Source organism: Rhinolophus sinicus, chromosome 14 (genome assembly GCF_057876585.1).
Source record: "Rhinolophus sinicus isolate RSI-liver-muscle chromosome 14, RSI-T2T, whole genome shotgun sequence".
Taxonomy (NCBI): Eukaryota; Metazoa; Chordata; class Mammalia; order Chiroptera; family Rhinolophidae; genus Rhinolophus; species Rhinolophus sinicus.
The window spans coordinates 184,926,648-184,951,035 of NC_142514.1; the positions used below are offsets into that span (position 1 = coordinate 184,926,648).

Consider the following 24,388-nt stretch of genomic DNA (forward strand, 5'->3'; position numbering starts at 1 on the left):
CGTGGCAGCCAGCCACATGCACCATAGGAGGAAATCACTTGCAGTCTGTCCTGGGTGGTTGCCCATGGCCACCAGCTATCTCAAGGACAAGCAGGTTCCCAGCATGGACGGAAAAGTGGCAGTTTATGGACCCAAGTTTTTTCTGAGCAGACATCCCTGGGCATTCAGATGTACAGGCCCTGGGGACCCCAGGGTGACAGAAGGTGCCCTGTGACAGGCCAGTCTTGTTAAGTCAACCCAGGAGAGACGCCCCCAACACCCAGCACAAAGCACACCAGCTCAGAACGCTTGTCCTGATACACCAGTCACTACATTTCACTTGGATGGGGTCCCAGAGGGTCCTAACTCCGTGTCCTATTCCTAAGCAGGGGTCCCAGTTATTTACCAGGCATGCCTTTCAGAGAGCTTCCTACAGGCCCCCTTATTACAGGTGTTTTCAAGGGGGCTCGTTATGAAGCAGTAGGGAGGGGCGAAAGAAGGAGAACAGAAAAAAGTTTAAATTGGTCCTTTAGTCATTTAATAAAGGTCAACTGAGGAGCTGTGAGGCGATGACGTACTGGAAGTCAGCTTCCCACTGTCACACTGGGTAAGTGGCCAGCACAATCATGCAGCATGCCCACACAGTGGCCAACACGAGCATCTAGAAACCTCCTGGCAAATGCACTGGGTATTAATGTGTTCAGGCCTCTTACAGAGCCAAGCCAGTTCTGCCTGCAGCCCCACTTAACCTGCCACGACCAGGTGCCATCGGGAGCGCAGCCGCTCGCCACCGAAACACCGCCAGGGTCTAGCGACCAGGGTCAAAAGACAACGTCTATAAAGACATTAACACACACAGTATGAGAACATAGACCTACTACACGCTTCGACAGCTGCCCTGTGGCTAACTGTGCAGGGAGGGGGAACCTGGGGGCCATGTTCACCACTCGTTTCCAAATGAAAAATACACATGACCCAAAAGCAGGAAGCAAATGACTACAGACTCAAATTTATATGACCACTGCCCAGTGTCTTCATCAATCAGTCATTACGTTTATGTTTACTGATGCCTCTTTCTCTGTGGCTGGCCTGTTCCTGGCATTGGGAACACGGTGGCAAACGTGTCCCCACCCTCAAGGAGCAAACATTGTAGCAGGAGAGATGGACATGTCACGTAGTGACAGGTGCACTGAACAGAAATGACGTGGGGTTAGTGAGACTGATGGGGTGGGGGCTATTTCAAATAGGAGATGGAGGAGCAACCTAACCAATCACACCTCAGTCCAGGAGACAGCAACTTCCAGTGGAGAGCAAGTGCAAAGGTCCTGAGGTAGGAATGAGCCTGGCATACGCAAGAGCAGCAGAAAGGGCCGTGTGGCAAGAACAGAGTGAATGAGGTCCAAAGTGGTGTCAGAGAAGACTGGACAGTTACACAGAGACCAGACCAATGGTTACTAACTTTGGGGATGTACGAATTTAGAAGGAAAAAAATACAGATATTTTAATTTTCTCTAACCTCAAACTGAAATATAGCATTTAGAAGCACAGGCAACAAACCACACTAATTATGAGCAGAGCCTGTGACTTTGAATAGAAAATCATAGCTATTTTCACATGAAATTGCGATTGTTTGCACATATCCCAAAATATCATCCAGGCTTATCGCTACTTCAAAATGACAGCAGCCATCAGACCTGCTACTCAAAATTAGTGCATGAAGAATTATATTTACTGCATCACAGATTTATGTTCAATCTCTTGACATCTGCATTTTAATGAACTAGTTAACCTGTGTATTTCCTTTTATGCTTTACAAATGTTATTCAGGGAAGGAGTTCTCCAAGGCTTTCCCAAACTGGCCAAGGGTGCCAGGCACAGAGAAGGTTCCGAGGCCTGGAGCAGACCCCAGGACCAGGTAGGACATCTGGATGTCTGCTGAGCCAACGGGGGTGGGGGTGGGGGGGCTGGAGTAGGACGTCCAGCTGGTCAGAGATGGGTCTGAAAGTGAGCTCCACAGAGAGCTATGTCCCTAACAGGGCTGGTGCCCAACTAAGCACATTAAAAACTTCTGAATGGCTGAACGTGATGTACATTTTTAGTAGACCACTGAATAAATCGACCATTTTTAATAGATTGAGTGCTATGTGAAGACTCTCAGCCTTCCCGCCTTCCTGAGTGCCTCTGTATAATCCTGCACCCGGCCTCCTCCTGACCAGGCATCTTCCCCCTTAAAGCTTTCCCATGGCTCCAATCTCCTGCACTCCTCACTGCACTCAAGGAAAGACATTCGAGACCAGTGGGGCTGCTGGAGGCGACCTCACCCTTCTTGCTCTAATGGGGCTGCCTCCACACGCTCACCTTTAAAGCCATACACTAGCTACTGACGCCTGGTGGCATTTATCACGGTAAAAAAATAGCCCCTGTGACTAAGAGTTACCGAACGGATGTGATATCCTGAATGCCTTGTATAGTATCTGTCAAAATGGCTGTCTGCTTTCTTCTCTCATCCAGTAATACGACTGACTCTATGCGTCTTATGGGATTTGCTAATACCACACCCCCTTCTGCTCTCGTATAAGCTGCTGCTGGTGATTATACTTGCCCTGTACCAGCAAACTCTTTGCTAATGCTGTTTTTAGGTTCTCTGCATTTATAATCATGAGCAAAACTGGTCTATGGCTTTCTCTTCCTGTGTCTCCATCAGATGAAGCTGCATCGCAGCGGCTGAAGACATGGGTTCTAGAACGAGCCTGCCAGGACCCCAGCTCAGCCACCGCGAGCTGTCGGACTCACGCAGGGTACCTGACCCGCTGCGTATAGTAAGTGTCCTGCTCGGGCTGCCTGCCAGGCACAGCACAGCAGTGGGTAGTCTCCAAGCACCTCGTTACCGTGACCCCAGTGACGCTGGGTCCCCAGCTGGGTCTGGGGACCAATGGGGCAGCTCCCTTCCTTCCTGAACTCTCCTGTGCTCTCCAAAGCCGCAAAGCAGCCTTGCACAGGTTCGCTGTAGTGGGCAGCTCTCTGACGTCCCTCTTCTACCCACAGGTGCCGCCCTTCTCGGGCCTTCTCCCTGGCCTTGGGTCAGCCCTACTAATTTGTGCTGACGCGGAAGACGGTCACGCCATCAAGATTGTCAAACGTACTCCTCATGAACCTGGTGTCCACTATGAAAATCTCCTCTGTATCTGAAGGGTCACCTCCTTCCGCAACCCTAGTGATACTGCATGCACAGTTCGGTACAAAGTTTGCTTAATCAATTTTAAAAATCAAGCTTATTAACCCTCGATCCAATTCCTCAATCCCGTTCTATCTTGTAGTCACTTAACTGTCAGACAAAGAGCCAAACGACAGATCCAGGCCAGGGGCGGCCTCCACAGCTGCCGCCCGGATCCAGGCCTGCCACATACACGTCACCCTGGCAGGTCACCACACTGTTCTGCGCCTCAGTTTTCACACCTGTGACATGGGCTAATGATGGTGTGTCCCACTCAGGGGCTGTGAGAGTCCTGTGTGTACAGCGCTCAGAACAGGACCTGGCACAAAGCTAAACTCGGACACGGTGGCAAGTGTTGTCACAAGGACATGACACACGGCACATGTGCGCAGCGCTTGGGTTTTAAAATACAAGTTTTCAACTACAAAAGGGGTGTATCTTGAGCCAATGCCACATGGCTTCTGCAGACCCTGGAACCCAAGAGCCACCCTCCCTGGGGTGGAACGTCCCCTCCGACAGGCAGAAGTTCCATTTACGACCCCCCACGGGCCCAGGCTGCTTCCTCCAATAAGTCTGTCACGTGGAAGCCAAAACGTGACACGGCGCTGAGAGAAAGGGGGACAGAAACATCCGCCCCAGAGCACCTCCAGGGGGCTGGTAGTGTCCCCTTGTATGGAAGGGGGTGTCAAAGATCAGAGACAGCAGCCAACGGCCCTAAGCATTTCCGCTTTACCAAATTCCAGCAGTCTAAGCTTATTTTAAGGTTTAAATCTTCCCTTTGGAGAGCAATGCGATCTCACTTTGCTCCTCCCGACTCGCCCGTCCTGTGTCATGCAGGGGGCTACGACTGCCCGCGAGTGACCACGAAGCAAGACCCATCGGGGCTGTGCTTCTGTGCCACCGGCCGCCCGCTCCCACGGCGGGTCTCCGCCTTCCCTACCCAGTGGGCAAACAGCCCTGAGCCTGTGGTTAGGAACCCCCAAAGCGCTCCTGACAAAAACCCAGGCTCGTGGCTCTTACCTGGTAATGAGCCAGCTGGAGGGCAAGCTGCACAAAAGCATCTGGGCTCGTCTGGCATTTCTTGATCAGCCCTTTACCAAAAGTGTCGAATGCAAAAGAATGGAAATCCACATCGTTGGCCAGAAGGTTTGCGCTGTTCAGGGAAGCCTCTATCATCTCTTGACACTGGAGAAAAGGAGAAAGAGATTTTGCTTAGTGGGAGGAAGTCACGACACACACAGTACAGGAAACCACAAGCTCATTTTCAGTGTCGCTAATGGAGTTGCTGCTTGGAAATGCACGCGTCACGTTTTCCTCTTCGTTCTTTCCAGAAAGGGTATCTGAGAGCTGCCCCTCGAGGAACAGTGGGGCGCCCCAAGCAGGCAGAACACAGGCAGGACACGGGGGCTTCCTGGTTCTCGGTGGGACTCCAAAGGGCATTTCCAATGGCTACTGGTTTTCTTTTATAAAATCCATTGTTGCTACACATTAATGATCAAGGAACCAGTTTTAAAAAATAAATAGACGGTGCCCCAACCTACAATGGAAAAGAGCTCCCAAGCCATGGAGAGACATGGAGGCAACGTAAATGCATGTGACTAAGTGAGAGGAGCCAGTCTAAAAGGGCCACATACGTGTGACTACCTCAGGGACATGCTGGAAAAGGCGAAACTGTGGAGACAGTGAAAAGCTCAGTGGCTGCTAAGGGTTGGGGGAGGGGTGAACACGTGGGGCGCAGAGAATTTCTGAGGCCGTGAGATACACAGTGCAGGGCACTGTCATAGTGGATACGTGTCCTCAGACAATTGTCCAAACACATAGAATGTCCAACACCAAGATGCACCCTCGTGTAAACTGTGGGCTCCGGGTGACAATGACGTGTCAGTGCAGGCCATCGACTGCAACACATGTCCCAGCTGGGAGGGGCGCGGTACCTGGGAAATCTCGGCACCTTCCCCTCAATTTTGCTGTGAAACCAAAACTGCTCCAAAAACTTATTTAAAAAAAATTTTTTTTAATAAATGGTAAGTGACGTGGTCACCTACAAGGACCCTAAGCTCACGTGCTCTGACAGAGGTTACACCTCTCAGAGGAACACACAACAGCCCTGGGGACACAGGACGAAAAGACACAACTGGGTAAGACTAAAACACTGGACACATTATTTTCTACATCAAAAATGACTTCTTGAGGGGCGGCCGGATGGCTCAGTTGGATAGATCACGAGCTCTGAACAACAGGGTTGCCAGTTCGATTCCCACATGGGCCAGTGAGCTGCGCCCTCCACAACTAGATTGAGACAACGAGCTGCTGCTGAGCTGCCAAAGGAGCAGCCAGGTGGCTCAGTTGGTTAGAGCGCAAGCTCTCAACAACAAGGTTGCTGCATCAATTCCCACATGGGATGGTGGGCTGTGCCCCCTGCAACTAAGCTTGAAAACGGCGACTGGACTTGGAGCTGAGCTGCGCCCTCCACAACTAGATTGAAGGACAACTTCGAGCTGATGGGCCCTGGAGAAACACACTGGTCCCCAATATTCCCCAAGAAAATGTATTTAAAAAAAAAAAAAAGACTTTTTAGACCCCAGGAATTCCTGCTTGGGTTACATGAGCTAGGATTTGGTACTTCCAACCCTAAAATTTCTTCCTGTAAGGGTGTGTACTAAATGGACAACATCTGAAAATCTCTAAGAGAAAAAAAAAAAATGACTTAGTGATTTAGAATATTTCAACTCTAAAGGAAGTGATTCTTTTTTTCCTTTTTACTTTTTCATTGTGATGTCTAGCTACGTTTCAGCTGGAAACCTCTCACTGACAACCTTAGCTACAAGCTTTAAATGGAAGAAGAAATATTTGCCGGGGTTTCCAAGGTAACAGGAACTGTAATCAGCTCCATGGCCCCAGCAAAAATTCCTTAGGCGAACAAATTCCAGTCTTCATGGTTGTCAAGTGAGCTGTGGACAGTGAGGAAGTGCATCTGGAAAATTCCCACCCAAGGTAATTAACAACTGGGGTAATTGGGACTTACTTCCTCCGGAATGTCCCACTGGAGCCGAGTGGGGTATGGAATGTTCGGGTTGGTGTCACCTTTGCAGTGTCCATCCTCCAAATAACCCAGCTGAAAGCTGTCAGTGGCCATGACATACTGTCGAGAAAAAAGAATACATATATCAAGTCAGAGAAGACACTACGTTAATAGTGCTACATAAAATGCATTTGACCTCCCAAAAGAGACACCTCCTTGTTCTTTACAGGGATGTGCTCAAGACTTCACACCAGCCCGAGGATCTGTGCTTACAACCTTAGCACTTCAGGTCCTCTGCATAGAGAAGATAGTTCTTATCGCTGCTTTCAAGCTGAGAAAAGAGACCTGAAAAAGCGTAACAGTTGGCCAGCTGATAGGAGCAAAGCCAGGTTCGAGCAGAGGCGCTAGTGCCACTTGCAGCCTCCTTCCTGGTCCGGTCACAGGCCAGTATTCCCTGGGAGCCACCTGTGGAATATTCACATCTAGCCTAAGGCCGGGTCCATTACTCCCATTGTATAAATGACGAAACTGGGCTTCCGAGACAGGCGCAGCAGTTTGTCCAAGCTGACACTCCTCAGTGGCCAGGACCTGAGCACAGGTACGGATGCTGTCGTGCCACCATTTACTCAATGGTCTTCACCGAGCGCTTATGATGGGACAGCATCTCTTCCGAGTGCCAGGGGCAGAATGGTGAACCAAACAGACAAGAATCGCTACCCTTTCTCAAAAAGTTAAATACGACCACACGACCCAGAAATTCCAATCCTGGGTTTACACTCAAGAGAAAGAAAACTTATGTTCACATAAAACTCGTGCACAAATGTTCACGTAAGCACTGTTTACAGTAATCAAAAACTGGAAACAACCCAAATGTCCATCGAGGGACGAATGGATAAAGTGCGGTCCGTCCATACAGAGAAACACTAACTACTCAGCCGTGAAAAGGAGTGAAGCTCTGACGCACCACGACAGGGACGAACCTTGTACACGCGCTCAGTGAAGGAGCCAAACACGAAAGACCACACATCGTATGATTCTGTTTCTAGGAAATGGCCAAAATAGGTGGTTGCCAGGGGCTGGGACAAGGGGAAATGGGGGAGTTTCTTTTGGGGGGTGATGAAAATATCCTGCAATGAGATGGTACCAACGGCTGCACAACCACCTTGTGAATATACAAAACCCACTGAACTGTATACTTTAAGAGGGTGAATTTTATGGTACGTGAATTCTCTCTCAATAAAAAAATAAAACAACTTAAAAAAAAAGGAATCCTTGTGCTCAGGGAGCTTACAGTCTAGTGGGGTAGGCAATGGAACAACCCAAGGTCAGATGGTGACACTGTCGGATGGTGAGAGGAATAGGGGCTCCGCGATGCAGGCGTGGGGAGGGCCGCATACACTCGGGGTCCACGCAGACCTGAGTGCGTGAAGGAGCCAGCCTGCTTGCATCTGACCGGCTCGGCATCAGAGCCCCCGCAAGAGTCCAGCACATTTAAGCATCAGAACTACATCAAGAACAAACAGGATTCAAGGTGACTCGGTTTGTCTTTAACTGGCATGGCATCGCTGCACCGTCCCCTTTCAATTGGGCACAGGCCTCCGTGACAAGTGACGAGATCAGTTCCCATCTAAGTGGGGAGCGTCCAGTCCCTGGAGTCAGAGGCCACTTGGTCGGCTGAGCAGTAACACTTAAAACCAGCACTTCTAATTGGTCACCCTGTTCTAAGACTAAATCTCAGTACTCTCCTCTTATGCAGAGTAGCTAAGAAGCCTGACTGTCAGCACCCACTGACGTCTCCACTTGGTACATTAGCCCTGCATGCAGACTGCCTGTGAAGAAGATTCTTCCTCTTTTTCCGAAGACTCACTCTTATGCACCTATCAGGATGGGGTGTTAACAGGCTTGGACCATTATGCTCCGCTAAGAGGTCTAAAGTGGCTTGTTGTCCTGTCCAGAGGAGCAGAAGGTGCTTTGATCGTTGCTGGAATTGCAGCTGAAAAGACCCTACACCTCTGTCAGCATTACAACGACGGCCGGTGGCAAAGAGCCCTTTTGATACCTGGTTGCTTTTATCATGTATCTGTCTTGGGACCACACTGCTGTTTTAAAAGATTGGAGCACTTTGGTTTTTTTCCCTGTTTATCCTTTTTCCCACCTAGAAAACTTCCATTGGCTAAAGGAACGGCATGTTAGGTTTTGTCAAGAACCGAACCAGAGGTTTAAGACAGTCAGGAGAAGTGCAGGAAAAAATCACAGGAGCCCCTAACCGAATCTTGAGAGAGGGCTGGGGGAGGAGGTCACTGCCTAGAGGAAGTGGGGTCAAGTTGAGACTGAAAGGGGCCAATGGCTGGGAAAAGAATGTTCTGGACAGAGGTGAGAGCACACGCAAAGAGCCTGCAAGAGGAAGCATGACATGCTCCAGAATCTGTTTAGCTCTTATTGGACAGGGACAATCTTCTAAAAAGAAACGTTGAGACGCAAAGCCTCCATAAAATCTTTAAGAAAAAAGAATGAGGGGAATGCATTACGATGTCTTCACAAGTGTATGGTACGATTTCATTTCAGGTGCCCAACCCAGGATGCACACCTTGTGAAGGGCAGAGAGGTCATGGACAGGTATCTCCCACCTGTGCAGCGACTTCAGGGTCAATTTATTCCACTCCATTTATCAGAGCAGCAGCAACTAAAAAGACGGTAAGAATTTGCAACGATATGGATGGACCTAAAGAACATTATGCTGAGTGAAATAAGTCAGACGAAGAAAGACAAATACCATATGATCTCACTTATACGTGGAATCTAAAGAACAGAATAAATGGGCAAACTAAACAGAAATAATCTCAGAGATACAGAGGAAAAACTGATGGTTGTTAGACGGCAGGGGGTGGGGATGAGAGAGAAGGTAAAAAGATTAGAAAGCACAAATTAGTAGTCACACTATTGCCACAGGGATATGAAAGACAGTTTGGGAACTACAATCAATAATGTTGTAAAGATTATGTAGGGTGTCAGATGGGCACTTGTTTTATTAGGGAGACCACCTCAGGGATGATATAGATGCCTGATCACTGCACTGTACACCTGAAGCTGAAACTGAGTAATACTAAAGATCAACTATAATTAAATATATATATATACATAGTCACGGGATATGGAGTATACAGCATAGAGAATAGAGTCAATGGAACTGTAACAGCTGTATACGATGTCAGAGGGGTAGTAGACTGGGGGAAGAGGGTTATCACTTTGTGAGGGGTGTAAATGTCTAACTAGTACATTGTTTTGTACACCTGAAACGAATAAAAAAAGAGAGAGAGCAATAAACAACAAAACAGACTGTAAGAATACAGTCTTTGTAAGCACTGTGACTCTCAGAGGGCCTGATGATTTAACAAAAACGTTACCTCAAGTCTCATCAAACCAAAAGTACAGAATCTCTGGGTCAAGTCCAGAGACTGACGACCATGGAATCGAGCAATTTCTTTAAACAAGAGCACGATGGGTGAGTTAAGAAAATAAGACCTCCACTCAATGTTTTATATCAAACATGGAAAAGTTCAGAGAGACATGAAGTTTTAAAAGTTTAAAGGTGCCAGGGCCAATCTACATTGTAGTTTAAAAAAAAAAAAAAGCTGGGGGGAGGGAGAAGATGACAGGGGGCTGGTGGTTTTTCAACAACGTGGTAATTTTAAGAATGAAATGACCTGGGAAAGGGCGTGCTGCATTGTTATAAACCAGGATGTCAATGTGCTTGCTTCTACTTGGTCTAAACATGGAGATTAAGAAAATACAGCAAAGAAGGGAGGGTTTCTTCCAGAATAAACTGAGCTCCGGTTCTGCCCTGAAGTCACTGCATCACAGCAACTGCCACTTGATTCCGGGATTCCATCATGAGGTGGTATCGCATGTGTTTCTATTCAAGAAGCTAAGTTTCAGGAAACGAAGACACAAACACCGTCTGCTTAGTCATTTAAGTTTACGTGCAGTGCCAGCAAGTGCTGAAAATTCTCATTATGTAACCAGACAAATATTACGAAACTGCAGTCACTGTGCGGCCTGGGGCTCTACCAGCCCTTTCTTCCTGCGAATCAAACCTGCAGACACTCACCTCCCACAGGTGGCCAACGATGGGTGCATCCGCCCAGGAGTGCTCAGCATTCAGACCCATTTTCCCGTTTTTGAAGACGATAAATGTGAATGACTTGTCAAACCACCTGCGGGAAACGAAAATGTTTATGTCACGTAAATGTTTCAAAAGACAAAAAGAAAACGTTGTTGTGGATGGTTGACTTTGCACCCACCCCTCGAACAGCTCTACGGAGTAAATAATAAAAGCACACACAGGACCCCAAGTCCTTCATTTCTTCCCTGTTCCAGACACAAAGGTAAGCTTTCATGTACCGGAGACTAGAAGAACAGGACATCTTTTTGACAACTGCAGAGAAACGGGAAGCTAGGCGGACACATGCCCACACCGCAGCAATCCCTGCCCCCAACCTGACAGGAAGGCAGGGCCTCACTTTACAGCTAAGGAAAAGGTGTCTCCAGGACCTGGGACAGCCTCAGGGGACCAGTGAGCAAGGCCAGAGTGACAGTCAGGTCAGGCCCCGCCCACCATCTCCTGCAGCCACACCTTATTAACATCTCCAAACAGAGGTTGTCATGCAGAGAGGAAGAATCTCAAATTTGCTGCTTCTTCAGCTGTGTGTGTGTGTGTGTGTGTGTGTGTGTGAGAGAGAGAGAGAGAGAGAGAGAGAGAGAGAGAGAGAGAGAGAGAGAGAGTTTTTTGGTGACAAGAAGAGAATTAAGAGAATTTTTATGCTAGCCTGATTCCTTAACCTTTTCACTGCAATCGCTGAGTTCAAGTTTGTTCTCCAACATGTGTCAAAAATCCACAGAAAATAATTGCAGTATTTATATTTTTAAGTAAATACAGTTAAGGTGCTACATTTTATTAACATATGTGATTACTTTAAAGTATAAAAATATCCTATTGTTATTCATTCTTGAAAAACACAAAAATATAGAAAGACCTGCTTTCCTAAAAGTCCTTTCTGGAACACTGAGCTCGCGGGGTAAAGTCGAATGCCGCAGTCGGCAGCATGGAAATATCATTCGACTATAGACGCACATGGCAGTGAAAATGTTAAGAGCAGAGGTAACGTGTGGCTGGGGTCAGCCTTATGTAACATTTCTTCCAAGTTCACAGGCAAACTAGTCTTTCAGAGAACAGTACAGTACCTGTCAAAACACCTGCCATGCAGTAGAGACTTGGCATAGCTATCCATTGACGTATCCGGGTCCTCCTTTTTATATCCCTGTTCCGTTTCATCTAATGTCACGAAGAATGCTGCCTTTTCCACGGCGTCGAGAGACTGCTTATTTTTCCCACGTCCAAAATAGGCCTGACGACACTTGGCCCAGGGCACTCTGCAGTAAGGATTCGATACAGTTAAACCTACAGCCCTGGGGTGACAGCTCCTTGCACGTGATATTTGAAATGACAGTGTTTTTCAGTTTTGTAGGAAAACCACACGCTTGTGATTTTCTCTATCCGACTGCCTGCCAGCTGGACTGCTTGGTCTGCGGACAGGAGACTATTATCTCGTTATGCGTTCCAGACCGGAACACAGGGCCTGCTGTGTGACTGTTTAATAAATGCTCACTGGCCCCTGAGCTCAGCTGTCTGGGGGCCACAGAATCACAGAGAGAACTTTCTCCCCGCGCCCCCTCATGGGGATAGTCCTAAATAAGTTCCAGCAGCGGAAGTCACAGCAAGTCTGCGTGAGCACTCCCCTCGTGCCAGGCTCCACTCCCAGTCCGGTCCATGGACTGGCTCACAGACCTACACTGCCACTCCCATCTTTCAGATGGCAAGACTGAGGTACAGAGATGAGATCACAGCTGCTTTGTAGCAGGGAAGGATTCAAGCCCAGGCCAGCCTGCCCCGAGTCCACGCAACTAATGACACAAGACACCCTGTGATGTGGGGTGCCCCAGGAGCCAAATTCAAGGGATTCTTTTCCATCCCACCTTACATGAGATAGCGGGGCTGACGTGACAGCCACTTCTCCAGGGTCGCCCCAGCCATGGCTTCCTCTAATCACTCCTGGGGCCCCTCACCCCGGCCCTCCCCAGGTCCTGTGCCCGTCCACCCTTCCAGACCAGGGTCATCTGGTCTCTGTCTCCCACCCTCTCCTCTCCCCAACACTCAGCTGAGATGGTCCACAGGCGCCCCCTCCCAACCCTTGGCCCCGCTGACTCTCAGTCAGCACTGGGGACATGGGGCTCATTCTGCAGGACACTCCTCACTGCTGTGCACGGACTCATGCCCCAGTGGTCGCTGAATTCTCCTGGTTTCTTGGACAAGCCTCCCCTTCCACTCATAGCACCCGCTTCCCGTCCTCACTGCTGGGGGACCCCTTCTGCTTTCAGGACCAGAATCATCTCGTAAGTCTGCTTGGGTCACTCCAGCCTAAACTGGTCCCTTTACTGGCACCCAGTCACAGGACCAAGGCCAAATGTAGTCGGGCACACGGGACCCATCGTGCCTCAAGACCCAGGGTCCCCAGCAAGCTGTGCTGCCCCGGCAGGTGGCCCACCCCCAGACACCTCTGTCACCCTGCGTGCCCTCACCATGGGCATTTTCCTCTTCTCTGCCGAAGGGCCACTCCCCATCCGACTCCCAGTGCTGCTGTAACAGGTGCCACATTGCTGTACCTCAGGGCTTCTCAACCAGGGACCCTAAGCCCCCAGGCCACACTGGGCAAATCTGAAGACAGTTGCACGTGTCACAAGTGGGGGACTGCTGCTGGCATCCTGTGGTCCCCCAACCCCAAACAATTATCCAGCCCCAAACATATTGAGCCGAGGTCGAAGACAGTCTGCCCTCAGCATCTGCACAAGCCCAGTTCTCAGGTAAACAGAGGCCTCTCAATGACCAGCAGACAAGGCAGGAAATGAACCCTGACACAGTCCTTGGTTTAAACTCGTTGTTTCCTCAATTAAATACAAGGCAGCCCCGTGAGGAAGCCTAACTCCTTACTTCTGTGTCATGTGCTCTGGGACCTGTGCACACAGACGCCTGCCTGTCACACACAGAGATGCCCAAGGGGACCCAAGGGTGGTGGTGGGACCTGCTCCCTCAGAACAGAGCCAGGCTGACGAGGGCTCTCGTCCCACTCGTGTCCCCAGGGGCCTCGGACACACGCCTGCCCTCCAGCAAGCTGCTGGGGAAGATGAGAGCCATGTGCTACCCCCACAGCCCAGACACCACCGGTGTCACGGGGCGCTGCACACCTTTCTCCCGCAGTGAGGGCCGCCAGCTTCTCCTCCCCGGCCTGAGGCTCCGAGGGGTCGTCCAAGATCCTCTGCATCTGCTGCTCAATCTCTCGGGGCTTCAGCAGCCGGCCGTCGTGGTACAGCCAGACCTTGAAGTAGCGCCCTCTGTGGAACACGACGATGTGCTTGCTGTCCCTTATGTGCTGGATGGTGTCTGGGGTGGGGGCGGGGGGCGAGACATAAAACCCACAAGCACAGGTCAGAGGGAGGAGAGAACGTCACCCCCGGCTTTTCAAGGGCACCAGCTGCGACCCCGGCGTCCCTCTACTCAGCTCATAAGTCCGTTTCTCGAGAGTCCGTAGAGGGTTAAGTGCAGCATCAGAGCTGAGAGCTCTGCACGCAGGCCTGGCTTCCAGACCCTGCTCGGCCGCTCACTGGACATATCGTCTCAGGCCAAAGACTTGGCCCTCGCTAAGCCCCCATCTTCTCATCTATGATATGGAGCTAGTTCTCTCGTATGGATACTCAAGGATGAAAAGACTTGTTCCTGGTCTCAGAGGAAAAGCTTTCGGCTTTTCCCCATGAGTCTGTTAGCTATGGGCTTGTCACATGTGGACTTTACTATGTTGAGGTATATTCTCACCACTTTTATTCAACGTAGAACTGAAGTCCTAGCCAGAGCAACTGGGCAAGAAAAAGATAAAGGCATCCAGGGCCGGCCCGGTGGCTCAGGCGGTTGGAGCTCCGTGCTCCTAACTCCTGCAGGTTTGATTCCCACATGGGCCAGTGGGCTCTCAACCACAAGGTTGCCAGCTTGATTCCTCGATTCCTGCAAGGGATGGTGGGCTGCGCCCCCTGCAACTAGCAACCCAACTGGACCTGGAGCTGAGCTGCCCCCCTCCACAACTAAGACTGAAAGGACAACAACTTCACTTGGAAAAAAGTCCTGGAAGTACAGACTGTTCCCCAATAAAGTCCTGTTCCCCTTAAAAAAAAAAACGAAAACAAAAACAAAACAAAAAAGATAAAGGCATCCAAATTGGAAACGAAAACTGTCACTGTCTACAGACAACATGGTATATCTATCACATATACAAAACCCTAACGACTCCACCAAAAAACTGTTAGAAATAATAAACGAATTCAGTAAAGCAGGATACAAAATCAATATACAAAATCATATGCGTTTCTATACACTAATAACCAACTATCACAAAGAGAGATTAAGAAAGCAATCCATCTACAATTGCTTCGGAAAGAATAAAACCCCTAGAAATCAGTTTAACCAACGAGGTATAAGATCTATGCACTGAAAACTGAGACACTGATGAAATTGAAGGCGACACAAATAAATGGAAAGATAGTCCATGCGCGTGGTTTAGAAGAATTAATATTATTAAAAGGTCCATACTACCCAAAGCAATATATAGATTCAGTGCAATTCCCATCAAATTCCAATGACATTTTTCACACAAGTAGAACAATCCTAAACTTTGTGTGGAAACACAAAGACTCCAAAGCCATCTTGAAAAGGACAAAAGCTGGAGGCATCACAATTCCTGACTTATATTACAATACTACAAGAATCAAAATAGTATGGTACTGGATCAGTGGAAGAGAAAATAGAGCCCACAGGTAAATCCACACATATCTGGTCAATTAATTTATGACAAAGGAGTCAAAAATACACAATGTAGCCTTGAACCCAAGAGAAACGAAGTCAGGAAGGCCCAACAAAGACAAAGGGAAGTCAACAACAGAAGGAACATTCTCAGGCCTGAAACCTTGAAAACCTCAGGCGGTCACAGCAAATCCGTGATCGCCTTTGACATTTCCCGCACCACCTCCTGACGCTGACATTAGGAGGAAAAGAGCCGCTTCCCAGAGGGACCCTGAGGACGTGCCACTCACCGGTTTCCTCTCCTGGGATCCGAGACGTGTTGAACATTCGCTCCCACTGAGCAGAGCAGAGTGGGACTGTGGACCCCAAAAGAAGTATCTGTGACAGGAAAATGTGTCAGACTAATAAAAATTCCACGGGGGGAGAAAAGGAGCACATTCAGGCCACACATTCAAATGCTGGATTTGTGCTCTGTGCACACAGTGTGATCTGACTTAATTTTTCCCAGTCTCCATAAAGAACAGCCGTTCCCTCGACGCCAGGTTTCACTGCGGACTTGCGGAACCATGACAAGGCACAGCTTCCTAGGTTGTTACTGCCTAGATGACACACTCTCATCGGTCAGGTATAAACTGACACTTAAACCGACGGGGTATTTACAAAAGAAATGTCTTGTTTCTCTTGAGCTGTTCACCAGCTAAATTATTTTCCTTCAAAAGTTAACTAAGAGTTTCTTCCAGGGGCAAATTACAGAACTGAAGTACATCAGACGGATGTCCACGTAGGACACGCAGGAGAATTAAATCTCAGAATAATTATGCAGAGCGCAAGAAGCTAGACCGCAAGAGAGCACACTGTATGATTCCATCTATATAAAGCTTTGGAAAATGAAAAATGGTCTAAAGTGACAGAAGGCAGATCAGAGGTTACCTGGTGGGTGACTGATGGGGAAGGGGCACAGAAAGGGATGGGGACAGGGTAGGGAAATATCACAAAGGGGCACGAGGAAACTTTTGGGGGTGATGGATATGTTCACTATCTTGATGGTGGTGATAGCTTCATGGGTGTGTGTGTGTGTGTGTGTGTGTGTGTGTGTATACTGTATTTTGCTGTGTATAATAAGCTCCCGTGTATAATGCACACCCACGTTTTTGGCCTAAACTTTCAGGGGGGGAAAATCTTTCATTTTAATTTTTTAATTCAAATTTTTATTCGTTTACATTTAGGTACTTGTTTTTTGCATTATAAAGGAATTGTAGCACTCATTTTTTAACATTATGGTACCAGAAATTTTATGTAACAAATACTTACAAAACACAAGAACAGATACAAGGTACTACAAGAAATTTTATGTACCGGTAACAAATTTACGATATTTACGCATCCTAGAAAGCCAACAACTCTTCATTGTTGCAAGTTCTTCATAAGTTCAAAACCGATTATCGTATTCGAGGGCATTATTTTGCATACGGATATCATTATTGATTTCTAGAGCTACACTTTTAACTCATAAGCATAAACAAAAGAATTAGAAACATTTATCTAGATACAGAATTAGTGCTACCCATGTAAAATGTGCATCCTTATTTTTCCCTCACAACTTTGGGCAAAAAAGTGTGCATTATACACAGCAAAATACAGTATATGTCAGAACTGACAAATTAAATATACTTCAAGTATGTGCAATAAATCAATAATACCTCAATAAAGCTGTTTTAAAAGAATTTTTTTTAAAAAAGCAGTTTGTGCTCACTGGTTTGATTTCCTCCCGGTCCAGTTTGCGTCTATACAGCAGGATGGCGTGGATTGCGTTGCCTGCTCTTGCTGCCTGTATGTGAGTCGGCAGGACATAGAGCAAGTCCTGAAACGGGAATACACGTGTCAGCAGGGAAAATGTTCATAGGAAAGACAGGCTGATTTACATACATGACAAAGCACTTCGACACTGTTAAAATAGTTCCATACATGTGGTCACTTATACCTGCTCTGCTAGAAAATAAATTGTACTTTCATTTCCTATACTTTGTCCATATTATTTTGTTTATGTTTTATAAGAACACAAGCCCCCAAGGAATTCTTGGGATTTTAAAGGGAACAGTAGCTTTTAAAATGAAATCTTCAATAAACAGAATTCAAATTTTTAAAAGATAGTATTCTGCCCCAAATATATTCCTATAATGCAAAAATAAATAAATAAACAAATAAATAAACAATCAGATAGGAAGTTTTCTGAATGAGAAGTAACCAAAAGTTAAAATAACTTTTTACGTAGAGCAGTGCCTGCAACGTTCTAAATTCTGAGACACATTTTGTTCTAAATGTCATTTTCCATGACTGGAAGGAAAGGCCAACGGACACAGGTCTACACTATAATCTGAGAGTATGTCTTCAATTATGTAGGAAAGTGCTTTTGTAGGAAAGAGACAGGAATGAAAAGGTACCCGGTGGACAGCTCCCTCTCGAAAAACATTCTATGTCCCACACTAACCATTTTTCTGTAAGTTTGAGATTGTTTCTGATGGGGAAAAAAATTAAAATAAAAAGAGAAAATTTTAAAAAGGAGAAAAACAGAAAAGAAAACCAAACAATAAAAAAAGAGAAAAAGGGGGGTTAAAATAAAAGGAAGCAAGGACAAAAATAAAGAGGAACTGAAAGAATTTGATGCATCAGTTATTGAACGGTGACCCGGAACCCAACAGGAGGGGCTCCTAACACAATTAATGACGTGTGCTCTCCTAGCCCCTCAGTGTCTCCAAAGACAAAGAACAAAGACAGGAAACGACACGCAACATGTGAGCCCCGGAGTCTCAGGGCGCAGGACAAAGCTCAGCGTGCGGGCAGTGGGCAGACTCTTGGCCACCTGGCTGTCCCTGAGCCTTCACGTCACGGTGGCACCGCCACGCAGAGCTCGGTTAAGAAAGCCAGCAGAGGCACACAACTCTGTGAGGACTCCCTGCTGATCACGAGGGCACGTTTGTGACCCAGATTTCTCTGAAGTAGCTTGTTGCCCTTGAGCTACTTGGCAAATACAGAAGGACATCCATGTTGCTCTCCAGTGTCGGAGGCAGGTGCTGGGCTCCCTGGTGGAGCATGGAGCCTTGGACAGTGGAGGCAGAACCGGGAGCAGCACGGCCCCAGCGCCCGAGCTTCTGCAGGACAACCGGCAGGGCCACGAAGATGCCGCCCCGCTGCTCGGCCCCCACCGGACAGGCCACGCAGCCGGAGAACTGGCTCACCATGGCGTAGTAGTTGCTATTCACCATCAGCGGCCCGCGTCCTCGCAGGTAGATGTATTCCTCCCACCAGTCGCTCACCTGTTGGTGCAAACAGACAAGCTCAGGAAGTGACGCAGGCGCCCAGGGCTCCGCTGAGTGCATTTTGTGCAAAAAAGTGGGAAATGGAAAGTGATTTTTGTTTTCAAGTCATGACATAGCTAGAGGGTAGATCCACTTCACTTTAGAAATGGTTAAAAAAAAAAAAAAAAAGACCAAATGGAAAATAAGTGACAACTGTTTGTTGACATTTCTTAATAATCATTATTATCCAAAAGTATGCTACAGACTGCTTCTCCTGGCTCTGCTTGCTGGGTGTCCCTGAAGTGGCCACCTCTCAATCCCGTCTGGTTCCCTTCAGAGCCGTGGTGCTAACACGGGGCCCACATGTGTCGTCGTCACTCCCCAGCACGACGTCCCGCTATCCCCCAAAGGGCCAGCCACCTCTTCCTGACCACACCCACAATGCTTCTGGATGAACTCCCCCCCCCACTTTGTGTTGAAGTGCACGTACACAGAATGGTGCGTGTGTCAGAGTCTACGTGTGCGTGTGAACATGTTTAACGACTCAACACACCTGTGTAACCGGCACCTGATCAGAAACAGAACATGACCCCGCTGCCACCGCTGCTGGCCCCTGGCGCTCCCTGAAGGCACTGACCACCCAACCAGACGCCCACCGCTAGCCCCATCCCTGGTTTTTTCTGGGTCCTGTTTTAACACCTTCTCTTCCAAGTCAGCTATTCCTCAAAACCCAGAGTCCCACCCCCACCTGTTTCATCGGCCAGATGTGCCCTTGCCCGCCACACACGGGGAAGGCCAGCTGGTTCATGGAACTTTCATATTTTCACACCCAGAATTCCATCAGGAAAACTAGTGTGCACGTATACTTACATAATTCGTAGCCCACCAAGACTTTAACTTCAAATACCACTGTAACTTTGGCCCAAGAGTGACAGCAAAATCTTCCGCCAGAGCCGTCATCCGCCTAAAGTCAGCTTCCTTCATAAGAGGTCTCACCGATTCCAGGTACTGGGGTTAAGGAGAAAAATGGGAGCCGAGTTAAAACTCCGTTTTCTGACCAAGAAATGTAAACCTCTTTCACAGATTGGAACCTCTTCCCCGAAACTGGTTGCGCCAGTCCTCACACCAGCTGGCTAACTAACTGCCACACTAAATGACGTTTTAGATCAGAGGTTTTAAACGTTTTTGTCCTTTACTGGCCCACAAGCTCCCCACACCCTGAATCACCACAAAATCACCAAAGCGACTTCTAGATGGACAAGGTCCCAGTTTGGTTAACCAGGAAATGTCAGTGATGACTTTTCTCCATTATCTGGCTCGTAGCGAGAGCTCCGTTCTCAGCTAAGCGATGATGTTCTGATGAAATGGGGGTGGGGGGGGTGGAGCTCAAAGTGTGGGGCAATTCTGCCCCAGTGCTCAGGACTGCAAAACAGGAAGGAGGAGCCAGAATCACGACCGGGGGCGGGGATGGTCCTGCCACCAGGTCAAGGCCAGATCTCCAGGTCCAGAATTTTCATAACATTGTGAAGGTACGTAATGCCACAGAATGGTTTAAAATAGTTAAAACGATCATGTTTATATTATATATGTTTACCATAATTTAAAATGATTAGTAATGTAATATAGCAAAAGCACTGAATTGGACCCTTTGAACTGTACGGTATGTGAATTGTATCTCAATAATGCTGTTAAAAAGTTTTGCCAAGTGGTTTCTCTATCAAATATGATGCCTTTAAGAAAAAAAACACAAGCAAACACCTAAGATGTGCTGATACGTTGGCGGGGAAAAAAAATTTCGTATAACAGCCCTGTAAGGTGCACTGCTGGCAGCCCACACAGACACACGACAGAACAGACAATCACCATCAAGCTGTAAACTTTAATCCTACAGATGCCTGGCATGTCCCATGGGTGTGACCATGAGCTTGATGCCGCACCTACCCTGTTCACGGTGTCTTTCACGGCTGGGACCGGCAGACGCGGCAGAGATGTCTGGAAGCTGTACAACATGGGTTTTCGGCCTGAAAAGACCTTGACCATACCCTTAAAACAAAACGGTACACTTCAAAAGGTGATACTGTGCAAATCTGAAACCAGTTCTCAAGTGTCTACAACTTGCCAACTATGTACAGATGTCCTGGGTGGTTTATTTTCCCTCTAGTCCATTTTCTGCCCCTACCCTTGCAGGCCTTGGCAAACAGGTCACCCCACAGAAAAAGCAGGTTGAATGAAAGCCTAGGTCTCACAGCTGCTTCGAGATCTCCTACCTGGTCCAGGAGGTGTCAGTCTCCAGCCAGGACCCTCCTCAGGCACCCTGCCTGGTATCACTGACTACACTTCTGCACGTGGGTAAGCTCACCCACCTACTTCTGCAGGGCCCTTGGTTTCAGGATTGGCTCAAGGCTCTGGCAGGAATGGTGGGTGAGCAGGGGCTAAGCTGAGGTGCCTGGACCTCAGGCCAACCCCAGAAGCACTGTGGCCCCTTTGGTCCCTGTCAAGCCTAGTGGACAGCACACACTTGCCTGCCATCGGCCCTTACTTTAGGCTAGAATGACCTCAACTTGGTGTAATAACTGGTCATCTCACACTGACTAGACCTCAAAGGAATTTCTAGGGCTCATGGTGTGTGTGTGTGTGTGTGTGTGTGTGTGTGTGTGTGTGAGAGAGAGAGAGAGAGAGAGAGAGAGAGAGAGAGAGAGAGAGAGAGAGAGATTCTTGACGCTGAAGAGTGCTGGGACTCAACTGGACATCAGCCATGAAATTTCATCCTAGGGAATGTCATTTAACTTGTTTTGCAAAATATGGGAAATGATCTCTGAATCTCTTCTGGGTGTTAAATTCTGCTTCTCTGGAAATCAGAAAACATAATCCAAGCAATTAGCAGAAGTCGGTTTGGGAAAGAGTGAAGGGCAGAGTATGTGGTGGGTTCGCACCTGGGGGTGGCACCACCATGGCTCTCAAGACTTCTCTCCCAAACTGGCCCCCAGCAGGTGGCAATCAGCTCGCAGATGGAGCCAGCGTGTGCTGAGGTTGGGACAAACATCCATACACAGGGTAAAGGAGTGACACTCGGGCTGAGGGCCATGGGAGCTGGTGGGACATGCTGGAAGCCAAGGGTGAGTCGGGGAGACCTGGTCAGACTGGTCAGCCAAGGAAACCAGGTATACCTGACCTCAAGTTAGAAAAGCTACCAAGACGTGGAGGGACGGTACTTTTATTGGATAGGTAACCTGGATGACAAACCTAGTAGACATTAATGTAAAATGTTCAGAACTCACCAACATCATTAAGAAAAATGCTCTTGGACCCAAACATTGTGAGTCGTGGTGAATCCATCCTCTCCAGCAATTAGAGGTTAACCCCTAGTCATGAGCGAAGGGTCAAAGGTCCCATGAGGACTGCTTTCAAAAGTGAAAGCCACCCACACGAGACACTAGGCCAGACACAGAGGACTAATATCTCCTGATCTCACCGATCTGTGGAATCTAAGAGTCCAACTCATAGACATGGCACACAGAATGGTGACAGCCGGAGGCTGGGGAAATAAAGGCGTGTTGGCTCATGGGTATACAATTTCAGTTACACGGAATAAATAAGTTCCGGGGGTCTACTGTATAACACGGGGCCTGGGACTGACAATACCAGAGACTCAAATGTTTGCTAAGAGGTAGATCTTAGATTAAGTGCTACCACAGTAGGGAACAGAGGGTGGGGGGAGGGGTACATGGGAACGTTGCGGGGTGGTAAGTGTGTGGCACTGAGAGGGGTGACGGCTCCCCGGGTGTGATGCATCTCCAGACACAGCAAGCCGTGTGCGGTCACTGGCCACAGCTCTTCCATGGCAAGCACACCTCCATAAAGGGGTTTTAAACACGTGTACACCAGCCCTGCTCTGCCAATGACGTTCAATTACCATCCAGACTTTGGTGGCACGGCTCAATTTGCCGTGCTTGGCAAACATCCAGCCATGGTAGGACAGCAGCAGCTTCAGGGAGTAGCGCATCGTGACGATAAGGGCCACCCACAGGCCCGTGCCGAACAGGACGCCGCTGACCACGTTCTTTGTCTGGCTGGACATGGAGCCACTACCGGGACAAGACGAGACAAGCAGCAAATACGTTAGCAAGCAAGAGAGGCTGGGGGCGACAGCTCCGTGGGACACCGCCAGGCGCGGCGAGCCACAGCGGCCTTCCGCGGACACTAAGGAGACCGCAGACCCCAGACCAGGAAGCAAGAGTCGGGCCTGATCAGAGAAAGGACATGCATATTAATCCAACCGTCGAGACTCAGGCGTTGTTCTCCTCACCTTGAAATGAATCAGCCCCTTCTGCTTTGGCGGTCCTCAAAATGAACCCAGGCTAACGTGCGGAATGGGGGCAGGGGTTACACAACGTCCTCCAGGGTCTAGGGACGATGACAGAGGTGACATGAGGCCGTGGCCTGCCCCCATGACAACTACGCCCCCGATGGCCCTGCATCACCTCAGCTGGGGGCTCGCAGCAGTTCTACGCCTTTCCGATCCTGCTCTCTATGGTGTTTTTCCTCGAACAGAGATTTGGAGTTTGCCGTTACTCAGGAGAAACTCAGATCGTTTGGCAAAGCAATTCCCTCAACTATGTATATCAACAGGGCTAGTTTTTTTATCTAGGCAGGAATATTTATCATATATAAACCAAGAAACTGATTGGACAGAATGATCATTTAAATAATAAAGACAGAATATGTTTTCAGTTGCTAAGGAAAGTGATTATTTTATCGCAAAGATGAGCCTTTAGAAATGAGAAGAAATGAAGCTATTCACACGTCTTTGTGGTTTTGCTTGTAGTTTTAGTTGTTTTGTGGAAACCGCAAAATATTTACAAAATAAAAACTAAGTCGTTTCAAATTACTAGAGCAAACCAATATACAACTTGAAGGTATCTCCAGTATTTGGAAACCACCAATTTAACATTTTCAAATACTTAAGTGACACAGAAACACGTATCGTCAAAGTAAAATGCTTTTGCTTCAAACCTTGTATCTTTCTAGAACCTGTCCAATCTTGAGTTCGTTTAACCGTAGTCTCTACTCGAAACCTTCTTTTCTGAGTCTAATTTACACGCAAATGTGGATGTAAAGATTTAAGAACTTATCTTACAGATGCTCGACAGTTCAGTTGTCTCTAAGTGCTACCTCACCAAAGGAAAAAGACTTACTCAGTTCACAAATATCAGACATTATTTTTTATGTATATACATATAGTACTTCGAGAAAAAACCTGAGCAAAAAAACTTCTTGTGAAGAACACGTCCTTCTGAGGCTACAGGAGATGGACTAACACCCGGTCACCTGTACCTATGAACACAGCCTCTCAGAGATGTGAGAGATCCTCCAGGAAGAGAGTTCCAGAACGGTCCTTGAGCCTGGGTGACACTGGCCTGTAAGCTGGTCTTTCTCCATTTGGGACAGGGATGGCCCAGTTACCCCAATTGGTTTAGAAGGACAAAGACACAAATCTTATGAAGATCCAGATTAAAAGGGCTTTAAATAGCCAACACTTCTAAATATAATCCAGTGTAAAGAGACAGCCCGCATTCAACAGTAAATAATCACCTGGTAAACCCACAACTGTCTGAAACGCAGGTAGGACTAGCACAGTGCGTGGGTCAAGCTGTCTGCAGGGGGTGGGCCTGTGCCCCTTGGGAACTAAAGGATGAGAGGAGAGGCTAGGGACCGAAGTGTCGAGAGTGACAGGTCCCTGCCTCAGCTGCCCCGGCCCCCAGGCAGCCCAAGGCATCTGCTTCCACTGAAATGACAGGGAGTTTTTACGCCGAGTTTTGTACTCGGCTGGATTCTCAGGGACTCCTGTTGAGTCCGGGGGCTTCTGAAGGAACAATGTTTAATTCCAAACAACCAGCAACGTGTTAAGTTTATTTAAAAAGGACCAGAGCCCATCTGTTTAGCTTAGGTCAGACCCCAACACAGCAGACATGGCC

General features: G+C 48.0%; 1 protein-coding gene across 1 annotated transcript in view; it reads right to left on the minus strand.

Annotated features, from left to right (window-relative positions):
- The window catches only part of CPT1A (carnitine palmitoyltransferase 1A), a 57,011-nt gene that overhangs the window by 7,290 nt on the left and 25,333 nt on the right, over positions 1-24,388 (minus strand). Inside the window, exons 4-14 of the mRNA XM_074336847.2 lie at positions 22,327-22,498; positions 20,355-20,456; positions 19,284-19,421; positions 18,354-18,431; positions 16,871-16,978; positions 15,408-15,495; positions 13,515-13,710; positions 11,457-11,645; positions 10,324-10,429; positions 6,219-6,335; positions 4,214-4,378 (exon numbers count right to left, since the gene is read on the minus strand). Of these exons, the coding sequence (XP_074192948.2) occupies positions 4,214-4,378; positions 6,219-6,335; positions 10,324-10,429; positions 11,457-11,645; positions 13,515-13,710; positions 15,408-15,495; positions 16,871-16,978; positions 18,354-18,431; positions 19,284-19,421; positions 20,355-20,456; positions 22,327-22,498 (1,459 nt within the window). The remainder of the gene's footprint in view (positions 1-4,213; positions 4,379-6,218; positions 6,336-10,323; positions 10,430-11,456; positions 11,646-13,514; positions 13,711-15,407; positions 15,496-16,870; positions 16,979-18,353; positions 18,432-19,283; positions 19,422-20,354; positions 20,457-22,326; positions 22,499-24,388) is intronic.